Consider the following 13,502-nt stretch of genomic DNA (forward strand, 5'->3'; position numbering starts at 1 on the left):
GGCAGAGATATAGTCAAGATTCCTTTCATACTGTCTGTTCCTGGTACATGACATCATGCTTGTACGTGTGCGCACACTCCCATCTTATCTGGCGTGTCGTGCAGCGAGTCAGTTCCTGGCAGCGGCCCGCGAGGGAGCTCCCCGCACCTGCTGCCCGGCGCGGCGAACGCCAGCCTCTTCGCAGAGCTTCGTCGCAGCCGTGCCAGGCGGAGGGAATGCCCGTTGCTAGTCGTTGCTGTTCGCCTCTGCGTCCCGCTACCACGACAAAAGATGGAGGGGAAAATGCAAAACTGAGAAGTCTTGGATCTTAAAACCGACCTTAAATATCATTTTAAAGCCAAAGCTGACCAATCAGTAATGACAGAACGATTCATATCGCGGCACGGTCACACCGCTGTCCCCTGCCCAGCCCCAGCATGGGGTCAGGCTGATCAGTCACCGTTTGTCTTCATTAGTTGTTGGCAGGATTGGCGCTCTGTTTTGAAGATCATGTTTGCTGCTTCTACCCCGTTGCGTGACGCTGAGCAACACAGCACGCCCGACGGCGTACCACAGACAGGGTGTTCCCCTGACATCACCCGACCGACATCCTTCATCTCCTCCTTTTCCCATCCCCCCTGTCCACCTTTAGGCCATGTTTCTGGGGCTGTTTACACGGCCCTTTGCTCCACTCCTCTGTTATGTAAACTTGACCGTAATTGGCTTTCTCACTCTTCTCCGCCACTCTCCAGACATCTGATTAAGGACACCTCGGAAATGGCTCATCTGGAGGCTCCCGCAGAGGCCACTCAGAGTCTCGTGTGTGTGTGTGTGTGTGTGTGTGTGTGTGTGTGTGTGTGTGTGTGTGTGTGTGTGTGTGTGTGTTTCACCTCTGTGTATTGTCTTGAAGAAAAGTGCTAAAAATTGACGAATTTATGACGTGTGTGCGTGCGTGCCTTTCACCTCTGTGTATTGACAGTAAATTGACACACCAGTTTGACAGAGGTGTGTGTGTGTCTGCGCACATGCGTGTGCGTCACAAGCTGCTCTAGCTGCACAGGGTGTCTGTTGGAGGAGTGACGTAATGTTGAGACTCGTAGCTTCGTGCATGTGATCAAACAGCGAAACGCCTCCCAGCCAATCCTCGCCCTCCCTGCGATTATCCGACAGACGTGCGAGCTCTCTGGTGTGGAGGCAGAGCTGTGAGAGGCACAACCGCGCGCGCGCACATCACAGGCTTTGATTCCTCCCAGAATTGCTGTGTGTTGGAGGTGACTGGTGCTGCACTGCTGTCCTGTTCCCACACAGTGCTTGACACACACACAATTAAATTTGTCGCCATGCTGCCCCCCCTTGTCCTGATCACATGACTCGGTTGTCGAGGTCATCTCCTGCCCCTCCCCTCCCATGTACACTGATTGGCTGGGCGGTGTTTGCTCATCACTTATTGTGCCCACCAGGCCTCCTGAGTGCCCTGCTGCTCTATTAGTATGCTAATTGTAGTTAAGGGATGAGCGGTGACCTCGGAGCAGGTCATTTCATGTCCTGTACGATGTCCTGCCCCACTCCTTTCACACATGTGCTCTCTGTCTTGCCAAAACACATACATACACTCACAGGTGGTTGGATCTTCTTTTTTTTTTTTTTTTCCCCCCCCCCTTCATCCCATAGCTGTAGTCCGGTTTTCCCGTGCAGCTCAGCGTTTAGTCCCACACGTTGTGTGCGGCACGGCCAATTAGCATGTTGCCTTTGTGCTCCGCGGCGCTTCTTTTCATGGTCTGTCAAAGACAAACCGCACTTTCATCCTGAGAGTCCTGAGAGCGTCGAGAACAGCCCGCGTTATTTGCGAAGCTCTAGTCCTGGCTGCTGAAAAGCCCCAGTGTCTGAGGTTTCTGAACTAGCCTCACCTGAGCCACTGCCCGCTCTGTCTCCTGCTAAACGCCAGCGTCGAGGCAGTTGGGGTTGAGCTGGGACCGCATGGGGCTCACTTCCAGATCCTGGCTGCCAGGGCACACTGGAGACATTTTATATCAAATGACGCTTTGTTGCCCCCTGCTGGTAGGCACGAGTTATAGCCCAGTGTCGGTCGTCTCTGCTGTGGACGTACGCTGCTGTTTTACTCTAACCTTGAGTGAACAGCGTGAAAGTGTGTGAGGTGCTAACAGGATTTTGGGTGAGTTTTCCTGCCATGCTGAAACCTTCCCTCCTTCACCAGTTGAAGGTCTGTATGGTTTCAGTTGAATCCACTAGGCCACAGTCTTTCTTTGTTCTCTTCGTATGACTGCAAACCCATAATGCACCTCTGCAGGCACAAGGGTGATCCCGCAGGCAGGGAGAGAGATTGAGACCAAACTACACCAGCATTTTGGAATTCTGGAAATCCAGATGGATAATGGGTGGAAGTGCAGGGTTCCACCCACTACTGATTTACAGTCCCCCAAACCCCAGCCAGGGGAGTGTGTGTGTGTGTGTGTGTGTGTGTGTGTGTGTGTGTGTGTGTGTGTGGTGACTAAGCTGGGCTAGGCCCTTGCTATCTGGGATGTGTCCTGGTCAAAGGTGGTCCTGTGTCTGAAAGAGAACAAACAGTTGAGTTTCAGCCTGCTTCTGACTCGTTCCTGTGTCTGTGTTCTTTTTTGCCCTCTCAGTCTGTCCTTATACTGTGTGTGTGTGTGTTGTAGCCCAGGTGTTGTTGGTAGTGGTATACCCCTAATAATCATACCCAAATAAACATGGCCAACAAATGAACTCACACTATACAAAACATAATCAGGTCAGGCAGGAAATGTCAGACAGGAAGTCACCTCACCCCTATTGTTCCTGTTGCCATGGAGACTTTACAAAAATTGGAGGGAAATTCCACTTAAAATTGTTTGCTTTTCTTACACGCTTGCCTCAGTATGATCAAAGATGGACAACTTTTGTCCTTTCTTAGAAATTTTTAGTTCTGGCTTATTGAATACTTAGTAGACAATCCCTCTTGACCACTTGGGGGTAAATACCCCCACCCTGTCAATAGCCAGGTGTGTTACAGGGCTGAGAGAGAGGTTTACCTGGGATTGGAAGATACCTTAGGGTATACGAGCGGCCATGTTGTTTTTGGAAGCCTTTGTGCTGTGATTGTCCTACGTGGGGTTTCATTACACACACGCAGATGATCAGTTAAGGCTCACGTTGCTCCAACAATATTCTGAAATAAGAGGCGAGTGCAGAACCACCTGCTTGACTTTTGTAGTGGAACAAAAGGTGCCGTCAACCCACTGCAAGTCCCGTGCGGCAAGACAAAGGCACATCACCTAAGGTCAGCCTCCCTCCCTCACCCACCTCCGCTACAGGTCACCTGCTCGCCGTTACCAAGAGGTGGGTGTGGCCTTTCAAGAGGTGTGGCTGTTAAGTGAAAGGGGTGGAGCTCTGCAGAGTGGGAGCAGCAAAACCCATAGACACTAGGACCTCCGTCAAGCAGGCTGGTTTGAGAGCGTGAGTGAGGGATGAAACCTGCCAGACTAACGCCTCTTCCATCTCCCCACGACAGGAGTTGGAGTTCCATGGCGTCATGCGATTCTACTTCCAGGACAGGGTGGCAGGGAACTTCGCCACCAAGTGCATCCGCGTGTCGAGCACGGCCACCACGCAAGACGTGATCGAGACGTTGGCTGAGAAGTTCCGGCCCGACATGAGGATGCTCTCCTCACCCAAATACTCCCTGTACGAGGTCCACGTCAGCGGTGGTGAGTGGCCGCACAGCGGGGGGGTGGCACAGGGGGGTGGCGGGTTTTGTGTGAAAGCGGAGAGGTGGTGACTAGTGTACTTCCCCCATTTCTGGCAGAAGAGCGGAAGCTGGACCTGGACGAGAAGCCACTGGTGGTGCAGCTCAACTGGAACAAAGACGACAGAGAGGGACGCTTCGTCCTCAAGAACGAGAATGACATTGTCCCGAAGGTGAGGGGTGGGGCTAGACTTGGCTTCTCAGTGCCAAGTCTAGTGACTGAGTCCTGGTCTCAGTCCCCATGCAGTGCAAGTTTTTGGTTTTTATATATAAAAGCATGAGTAAACTCAGGAGGCTGCTGTTATGTTAGTTGTTCTGGAAAACCACAAGTGCAGAGTGCATGGGTTCCACGGGACTAGGGTCGAAGCCCCCTGATCCGTAAGCTCTTCAGCGGCTTGGTTCGGCTACAATGCCTGTCAGTTATGATTCAGGGGGCACTTTCACACACGAATGTTGAAGTAATTCGCCTCTAGGCTCCAAAGTGGTGTGCGTGCATGCAGTCAACCTACACATACAGAGCCAACTGAAACTCTGCCCAGTGTGCTTATACTCCTGGTGGGGGAGACAGACATCAGCAAACCATTTCATTATCTTATGAAGTGCACCATCTCTCTTTATCACAAACACACACTCTCTACCCCAACTCCTCGATACGCTCTTCTTCCATAGACAACAGCTTCTGCAGACGTCTGTGCACACAGTTTCAGACACACTGGGGTCTGTGTGTGTGTCTGTCTGTGTGGAAAGCATGCAACTGAGGTCCCAGTACTTGAAGTGGAAAGACAAACCTCATCGTTTGGCCTTTCGTCTTTCCTGAGCACTTCTCCTCATTGTCTTCTCGTTCTTCTCCCTTCTGTCAAGATTCTTTTCTTTTGGCCCATTTTGGCTTTATTCACTCATGAGAGTATTATGGAACCCCACTTTACTAAATTCTCGGGAGAGTTGTGCAATTTGTTGTTGGGTTACTCGGGACTCAAGGCAATATTGCCTAATGCGCCCCAACATCTGGCTCATCGTCGCAGACGCCCGCCCGGGCCACTCCTCTCACCCCTCCTGCCCTCTCCTCACATCCCATCTCTCTCTTCCCCCAGAAAACACAGAGCAATGGCCCTGAGAAAGAGAAGGAGGGCGTGATCCAGAACTTCAAAAGGACGCTGTCCAAGAAGGAGAAGAAGAAAGAGAAGAGGAAGGACAAAGAGGCCTTTGCCCGGATCCCCGACGGCGACGAGCACGCGCTGAACAGAGAGGACGGGTGAGCACCAGGGGTTGTTCATGCCCGAGGCCGTGGGCCGTGCGGGGCGTCCCCGTCCCTGTTGTAGGGATGGTCATTAGATTTTCTAGGGATGAACAAGCAGCTTTATAACACTACTAATTAAACTTGAGGCACATTGCAGCCTTGATATTTTTCTGTGTGTGTGTGTGTGTGAGTGTGTGTGTGTGTGAGTGTGTGTGTGTGTGTGTGTGTGTGAGTGTGTGTGTGTGTGTGTGTGTGTGTGTGTTGGGTGGGTTCCTAACGTGGTTGGGTACTGGTTCAGAAGCACTGTGTTAAAGCAGTGCTTCTTTCACTAGTTTGTAAAAATGTAATGCCACGGTGCATTAACAGCCAGTTTTGTCCATACCCACTTTTCACTGTCTAACTCTTATTTGTGTGGGTGTGCGTGCACGCGTGTGCCATTTAGGGAGAACTCGCGGCTGGCGGCGGAGGTGTATAAGGACATGCCCGAGACCAGCTTCACCCGCACCATCTCCAACCCTGAGGTGGTGATGAAGAGGAGAAGACAGCAGAAGCTGGAGAAGAGGATGCAGGAGTTTCGCAGTAGTGATGGCCGGCCCGACTCAGGTAAACGAACCCGCGTGTAACACACGCGCACAGTAACACGCCCAGCAGTGACAGCTGGCACGGCTCGGGTAAACACACAGTAACACACCCACATGCACAGTGACATGCCCAACAGCGGCATCCAGGGGTGTTTGGCGCAGTGAATATGCTGTAATCAGTTTGTGTGTCCCAGTTTGGGCCTCTGCTGTATAAACTGGGACTGCAGGCATGTGTGCCGGGATTGACTTCATGACGGTAGGTTGGATCTGACTGTTCTTGGTGACCTGTGACCAGCAGCCTGCGCTCCAGAGAGCCTGGCAACTCCTCAGCATACGTTTTATTCTATGTGGCTTTGCCCTGCAGATCTGGACGTGAGCCTCCTTCTGGAGCTCCATGTACACAGGGGCTTGGAGCAGATTGACAAGTTTGTTCTTTCGGTCCCGGCCAGCTCGGATAAAAGATCCAGATGTGCCTTAATATGTGGGATGACCCACGGGGTTTCTCTCTACAAGCGCTTTCGGTTCGGGGACTGTGGGCCGGGCGTGGATGGAGCCTCCCCCCCTAGCCGGCGTGAGGCGGTGCACAGAGGACACGGGCCGGATGTGCAGAGCAGATGTGCCTCCTCGGCAGAGGCAGGCGCGAGCGAGGGACGGAGGAAGGCAGCACCGAATTCCTCAGAATGAAAACATATTGTTGTTTCTTTCTCTCTCTGTCTCGCTTTCATATCTCAGGGGGGACGCTGAGGATCTATGCGGACAGTCTGAAGCCCAACATCCCCTACAAGACCATCCTGCTCTCCACGACCGACACGGCCGACTTCGCCGTGGCCGAGGCCCTGGAGAAGTACGGACTGGAGAAGGAGAATCCCAGAGAGTACTGCATCGCCCAGGTGAGAGCCACACCCCCACCGCCCACCCTCCAGCCCTCCGGGGACACTGCAGCCCAGCCCCACAGTTGAACAACAGCGTATGCGTGCGCTTGACTGTTGTTCATTGTTATGGAGCATATTTGATGCACAGATGCTATGGAGAGCCCTGGCTCACAGTCACGACCCTCTTACAGATATTTACTAGAGCTCCCTTTCATGCTTCCGATTTGGTGGGAAAAAAAACACTAGTAATGTTTAAAAGCGGGCGTGTGCACTAGCCAGACTCCTTGCTGTGTGTTTGGCCAAGACTTTAGCATTATTATCAAGCTGTTTCCGGTCATTGCCCTTCTACCAGGGAAATCATTCATATTTCAGACCGTCCTGAGCGTGCTGGATTAAAGCCACGATGCGATGTTTCTGTGATGCTGAGTCGTTGAATTGTTCGGTTCTCAGATGCCAGCTCAGCATGCGAGGGCAGCTACAGAGGGTCTTGGAAAGAGAGACAGGTGGGTGGGGGGTGGGGGGTTGGGGGTAGAGAGAGGGGTTGATGCAGATCTCTGCTTCAGAAAGATGCGAAACTGCTACGCTTTCAGCGCGTGACAAAACGTTGCCGGTGCCAAACCCTCTAACCTCCCCGCCGTGCCTTCTCCCAATCTCCCAATGTTCTCCTCAACCAATCGCATCAAGAGCCTTTTTAATTAAACACGCAGCTCATTAGTAAAGGCCTCAGTGAACTCACGCAGCCCAAAGGGGGGGGGGGGGGGGTGAAGCGTCCGCTAGCGCCTCCCGTTTTAAGTTCAGTGGGGGCTCCGCTTCCACGTTAGCCCAGCAGCAGCACGCAGAAGCCACACAGCATGCTTGCCTCCTCTCGTCCCCTGACCGAACCCAATGGCTCCTGTGTCTTGCGCAGGTGGTGCATTCTGACGATAAGCCTGTGAAGGAGACCGTACTGGAGGACGCGGAGTGCCCGCTGCAGATCTTCAGAGACTGGACCAGCGATAAAGGTCCCACATACCACACACACTAATGTTCCATTTTTATTTTCCCTTTCCTCCAGATGAGTGCTGATATTTACTAGATTCTTACTTTATAATCAGCTAGATTGCAGTAAAAATGCAATAAACGCATCATGCATGCGAGAAGCCAGAGTAATTTAGCCTTTTAGACAATCACAGTAAATAACAGCACTGAACAGTATTAAGGTCTCTGTGCACGTGGGTTACGAATAGCGCCCTCTGCTGGCGTTACTTCTTGCGCTCTTACAGAGGCATTAGTGTTCCAGCTGAAGAAGAGGCCTCCAGACTACGCCCCTAAGAAGGGCCGCAAGCCGGATGACCGCATGGGCTCCCTGCATGGAGCCTTGCCCCCGGAAAAGCTGCCCTACCTGGTCGAGCTGAGCCCAGGTGGGACAGACCTACACACACACACACACATTTCTGAATGTTTTACAAGATCTTGGAGCTAGTACATCAGTTTAAAATAGGTTAATATTCAGCCATCACCTGTTAGCCAGTCCGTGTTGATGGCTACTGTATGCCTCTTCCCACATCTGAGGGCCAGAGGGCGGTGGGCGTGCTGAAGGTCAGGGGCCAGGTCCCTCAGATACACCTCACAGGCTTCTACTCTCTTAACAGACAGCTGCTCAGGGGCGTCGGACCTGTGACCACCGTAGTCAGGGACGTAGTGGCCGTGGCCCCTTTATTCAGGGAAATACTGCACTGTGGCCCCTGTAGTCAGGCATGTGTGGCCCTTTGCCCACTGTAGTCACAGCTCCCACTAGTGAGGCTCTAACACTGCCCCACTGCTGCTTCCACTCTCACCTTCCTCCTGACTGACCAGAACTGTCCGTGTGATGCACTAACCCCTCTCTCTCTGCAAGTGTACATATGTGTAAATAACCAATGCTCATTAATGTCCATGCGCTTTATATGAACATGCAAAATAATAAATATAATAAAGTTTAACATGTGAAGCTGAGGGGCGTGGGGTGAAATATCGGGTCTGGGTAAAGGGGTCTTGGGCTCAGGGGTTGGGGTGGTGAAGGCTAACAAACATCAGAGCGGCAACCTGCTTATGGTGCTTTTTTTTTTTTTTTTTTTTTTTTTTTTTTTTTTTTTCCCCCCCCTCCTCTCCTTTCTTCTGCTGTGTCACCCATCTCTTTATCTCTCTCTGTCTATCCCTCTATCTCTCCATCTCCCTCTCTCTGCCTATCTATCCATTTCTCCCTCTGCATGGTGTGTGCGTGGGCGCATGTGTTTGTGCGTGCGTGTGTGTGTGCGCCCATGCTGTGGCTGTGTGCTCCTGGCTTCTCTGCATGCGTCCTGTCCTAGGGCGGGGGAATCACTATGCCTACTACGCCTACCGACAGCCCGAAGGTAATGCACCTCTCCTCACCTGCCGCGCCACTCTGCCTCCCACTCCATCTTTGAATGAAAAACCTTTAGTTGACTATAATTTATTTTTCTCTATGTGCTTTGTCCATATCACTAATTAACCGTAAACGTTGCAGTAATCAAACTTCACGTATGTTAAGCTCCTCATTCCACCATACTTTATAACACTCCTGTATTCTGGTGGGCAATATGCCAGTACAGTGTTGTGATCAAGGGAAGTCGTCGCTTCTAAGCACATCATGGTCAATTCCAAAGCTACCTAGGGCTGAGTATGCATTCTGGTTCACAAAATCCAATTTGATTCCATTTCAGTTTGTACAGTCTGATAATCAGTTTCTAATATCAATATAATTAGTGTTGCCTGTCACAGGGATTTCCTAAGAATGAATGCTGTATGTTGATTACATGATGTTAAATTTGTTGCATGGTGCATTACTGAAAACGTTAATGTGAAGTTAGGGATCAAATCAATACATGCAATTATTTATCAGCAGTCAGCACTGATTCAGCAGCACAGCTGTGTACCTGCATGCACTAGAACATACATGTTTAATTGTAAGCACTGATTGGATCAACAATCAATTAGAAAATCAATATTTTTACTCAGCCTTACAAAAAACACTGTCTAACTGCATGTTTTATTACAAAAAGATTTAAATCAATTATAGAGTGTCTGCGAGCAGCAGGAGGAACAGGAATTCACACGGTGTCCGATTAATACTGCATAGTAGCAAATAACTGGTCAGATTGACAGTGTCCTGTTTGTTTACTTCCTGATTCCTATATTAATAGCTTTCTTTGGACACCGAATACCAAAAAGACCTCATACATTCCAAAAAGCCTATAAAAACGTATCATTACCGTTCTGCTGCGTAATCATGTCCATTCCAAATTCAACAATAATAAGATGCCGTCTTTGCCGCATAATCCTCCCGATTCCGCGAGGCGACCGTGTTTGGCCTTCGTCTGTCCAGAGCATGATTCCACAGAACCAGAGAGCTCCGTATTCTGCTGTGATTCCTGCTTAGGGTAGCAGTGGTGCAGTAGTTGATGTTCAATATACGCGAGATGTGTGAGGACCCGCATAAGTGGATTCTTTAGTGTATGAATTACTGTATACATCAGTGATGTGAAATGTTTTGCGAATATGAGTGTTGAGAAAAGCAGGTTGTGTGTGTTTTGCATAAGAATAACGTGCATATTGTAGACTGTGGGTGTGTGATGTCACTTGTGTGTAGATGGTTCAGACTCCAGGGATAAGCCCAAACTCTACCGACTGCAGCACAGTGTAACTGAGGTCGGCTCAGAGCGGGGTGAAGACGGAAACATCCAGGTGAGCAGAAAAGCACACCTGCACACTACTGCCACCACAGGAAAGGCCTACTCACCCTACTCACTACTACAGCAGAGGCTTTACCCCACACCTTACTCACAACTACAGTAGAGGCCTTACCCCACACCCTACTCACTACTACAGGAGAGGCCTTACCCCACACCCTACTCACTACTACAGGAGAGGCCTTAATACCTTTACATATATATTTGCTCATGTATGCCCTTGGGTGTTTGGAAAAATTGGCTACATGTTAAAAACAAAATAAAATCAAAATAAAATAACCTGATAGTAATTGCAAATGTTAGAACATTGCAGTTCCTATACACTGATGTACTGGGCAACTTTTATCATATGTTCTGATGAGCACACTTTCTACCAGTACCATCATTAATTCCCCCTTCGCAGCTGTTTGGGCCGGGCATCCTCCCCCACCACTGCAACCTGATGCACGCTGACGGCCTGGTGACGGTCACCCCAGCCAGCCTGGACGGCGAGACCTTCGTGGATGGCCAGAGGATCTCGGACACCACGGTTCTACGCAGCGGCATGACGCTGCAGTTCGGCGCTGCCCACGTCTTCAAGTTCGTGGACCCCAGCTACGACCACGCCATGGCCAAGAGGGACCCGGGGCCCATGGTGAAGGGCAGACACAAATCGGGGTGAGCGGCTGCTGTCGGCTCTGTTGCCCGAGCTGCGGCGGGTCGCATCACGCTGTAACCCGTCCCATCGTTGTTCCGATGAGGGTGGGAGTGTGATGCATGCGAGAGAGTATCTGCTTCCAGGGAGAATCTGCTTCCAGGGAGAAATCTAGTGGAACTCTGGTAGGGGGCTGCGCGATGGAGAGCAGCTTTATAAACACAGACACAGGAAGTGGCAGCTGACTGCTGTAACACTCTCCCTGTGGCTGGACTGACTGCTTTGCTCCCCCCTGCCCATTGGCTACAGTTGATTAAATAGACTTGCGATGTATCCAAATAATGTAACACACGGTTTTGTGCGCGTATGCGTGTTTATATTCCGTGGATAAATGATTAATTCCGCAGTCTGGAATCCAGTAAGGCTGGCGTAGCTTCCTCCTCTAGTCTGCCATGAGAAATGAGGGACAGGAAAGGCGTGAGCACAGAAACACGATCGGGCTGAAGAAAGGAGCCCAGACAGGTGTGCTGTGGGCCGGGGCTGAGGACGCCTCGCTCCAGCTCGAGAGCGCAGAACTCTTTATGCCAGCACGCTGTAAGAGGGTGTCACAGCGCTGCCGAGCATAGCCTGTGATCACATTAGTTTGCTGCACAGTCGCTGCTGAGACTCCGCAGTTCAGCTCGCAGAGCGGAGCTATTTCTGGCACTTCCATTTTTGCCGGAGGCGGGGGAATAGAGAAGAGAATGTGTGGAGTGCGTTCAGTGAATGTGCTGGGTTTGTTTCATATGTAGTATGTATAATTTTATAATAGTTGAATATACTTCATAGTTTTTTTTTTTTGTTTTGTTTGTTTTTTTGCCTTATTTTTTAATAAACTTGAGGCAATACTGTCACAAAATGTTTTTGTATTTAGACATCAGAATTTCAGACTTCAGCAGATGCTAATATGACAATGATTCCCTTCCCAACTGTAATTGTCACATTCTACCCACCTATAGTATGTAAGCCTATTAGAGCAGCAGTGTGTGTGTGTGTGTGTGTGTGTGTGTGTGTGTGTGTGAGAAGCATGTGGTTTGCATTGTAGCTCAGCGTTTGCCTCGTCAGCGGTTGTCCTCACGATTTTCCTGCTGTCGCTCTTGGTCACGAGTGTGCTGGGCACTCTGCTACCATGGCAACAAATGCTCCACGTGTGTGAGAAGCGGGTGGGGGCCTTCCTGAAGGCTGTCCTCTGCAATGCCTGTCCCAGCTGCTCCACTAAGTCTGTAATTACTGTAGCAGCCAGGCAGCCACCGCAAAGGGGGTCACTACAGCAGAACGGGGGAGAGCGAGAGAGCGCGCGCGAGAGAGAGAATGAAGGAAAGGGAGAAGAAAGGGGGCGTGAGGTCGTGGCACACTTCAGGCCTCACCAAGAGCCTCTCCGATCTGATCACTGTGGGCTCGGTTAGCTGGAGGTGAGTGGGTGTGGCGCCGTGTCACTGCAGAGGGAGCGACTGGCAGCGTGTGTGCTAGAGGCAGGGCAGTTGCGTACACACGCGCGCGCACGCACGTCCTTCCCTGTAGTTAAGGAGAAAATCCTGGGCCAGCCGGTTCCAGTGTACACCATCAGGCTCACAGGAGCGCAGCGCGGCACTGGTGAGTAGAAGCCGTGTTGGTCTTTGTAGTTGGGGTGCAGGGCGCTGACAGTATGTTGCCTTACAGATGTTTATAGCACGAGTTCACAGCTTCTTGCTGTGTCTTCTTTTAGATCAGCATCAGATCAGATTGGTGAGATTGCTTCCGAACTGTGATGTGGAATTGTGTGTATGTAGAAGCTTTTAGGACTTAGAGTCCAACAGCCTTTAGGGCATTCCTTGTACATTTTGTCCCGTGCGTCATGTGTCTAATACGCGGTCGCTATGTCTGTGTTAATAGAGAAACTAGATTTCTGTGTTTGTGTAAACACAGAGTGTTGTGCTGTGCTAGAATAAGTTTTGTGTTGACGGGGAAGGCACTAGTGTGACATCCCTCATGTCTACAGATCTCATCCCCCGTTTCATGTTGCAGGGGTTATATTTGTAAGCAGGATGGGACAGGATGTTGGAGAGCACAATATTTGGGGAGACACAGGGCCCTGGCGACGGGATGTGGTGATTTAATTTAATTAACATTTTTTGATGCCTCTTTATTTTTGCTATTGTGAAAGCCTCATCAAGAGGAATAGAGAGTTGTTGTTAATGGGACTTTTCTGTCTGTTTTAGTCTCCTAAATCCTCCCTAATGCACAGAATACAAATGTTAGAACCATGTTTCACATCTAATGCAGCTAAATGGAAAATCCTCATAATCAGAGGGGGAGTTGTGACGCTGTGTTGGAGCATGCTCGGTAGCGCGTGTGTGTGTGGGGGCGGAGGCGGGGCATCAAGGTGAGGAGGAGTGGCCTCTCTCCGCCTGCAGAGCACCTTCCAAACCCGACTGCTTTACTCAGCGTGCTTCTCTTCTCATGTGGTTTTGTGAAACTGAATTAAAATGCTCCGCGGGTATATATTTAGATGGCGGGAATCCTACTCATTCATTTAGCCGACATAGTCGTTGACTGACTGCAGGACTTCCAAGCGTGTGTGCGTGGGAGGCGTAGGGAGTTGTCTGTGTGTGTCTGTTTGTATTCGGTCCCCAGTGGGTGAGGGTAAAACTTTAGCTTGCTGCTGTTGTTGTTTTCCTTCAACTGTGGTT

General features: G+C 50.5%; 1 protein-coding gene across 26 annotated transcripts in view; it reads left to right on the plus strand.

Annotated features, from left to right (window-relative positions):
* Positions 1-13,502, plus strand: part of afdna (afadin, adherens junction formation factor a) — a 73,667-nt gene that overhangs the window by 26,269 nt on the left and 33,896 nt on the right. For 12 of the 26 annotated variants that reach the window (XM_035524278.2, XM_081718041.1, XM_035524275.2 and 9 more), the window contains exons 2-11: positions 3,509-3,704; positions 3,803-3,915; positions 4,834-4,994; positions 5,422-5,582; positions 6,293-6,450; positions 7,340-7,433; positions 7,695-7,832; positions 8,760-8,804; positions 10,061-10,155; positions 10,564-10,817. In XM_035524278.2, coding sequence (XP_035380171.1) covers positions 3,509-3,704; positions 3,803-3,915; positions 4,834-4,994; positions 5,422-5,582; positions 6,293-6,450; positions 7,340-7,433; positions 7,695-7,832; positions 8,760-8,804; positions 10,061-10,155; positions 10,564-10,817 — 1,415 coding nt within the window. The remainder of the gene's footprint in view (positions 1-3,508; positions 3,705-3,802; positions 3,916-4,833; positions 4,995-5,421; positions 5,583-6,292; positions 6,451-7,339; positions 7,434-7,694; positions 7,833-8,759; positions 8,805-10,060; positions 10,156-10,563; positions 10,818-13,502) is intronic. The other 14 variants (XM_081718043.1, XM_081718046.1, XM_081718048.1 and 11 more) reach the window with 3 other exon arrangements.

Source organism: Electrophorus electricus, chromosome 7 (genome assembly GCF_041902795.1).
Source record: "Electrophorus electricus isolate QZ-2024a chromosome 7, ASM4190279v1, whole genome shotgun sequence".
NCBI classification, from domain to species: Eukaryota; Metazoa; Chordata; class Actinopteri; order Gymnotiformes; family Gymnotidae; genus Electrophorus; species Electrophorus electricus.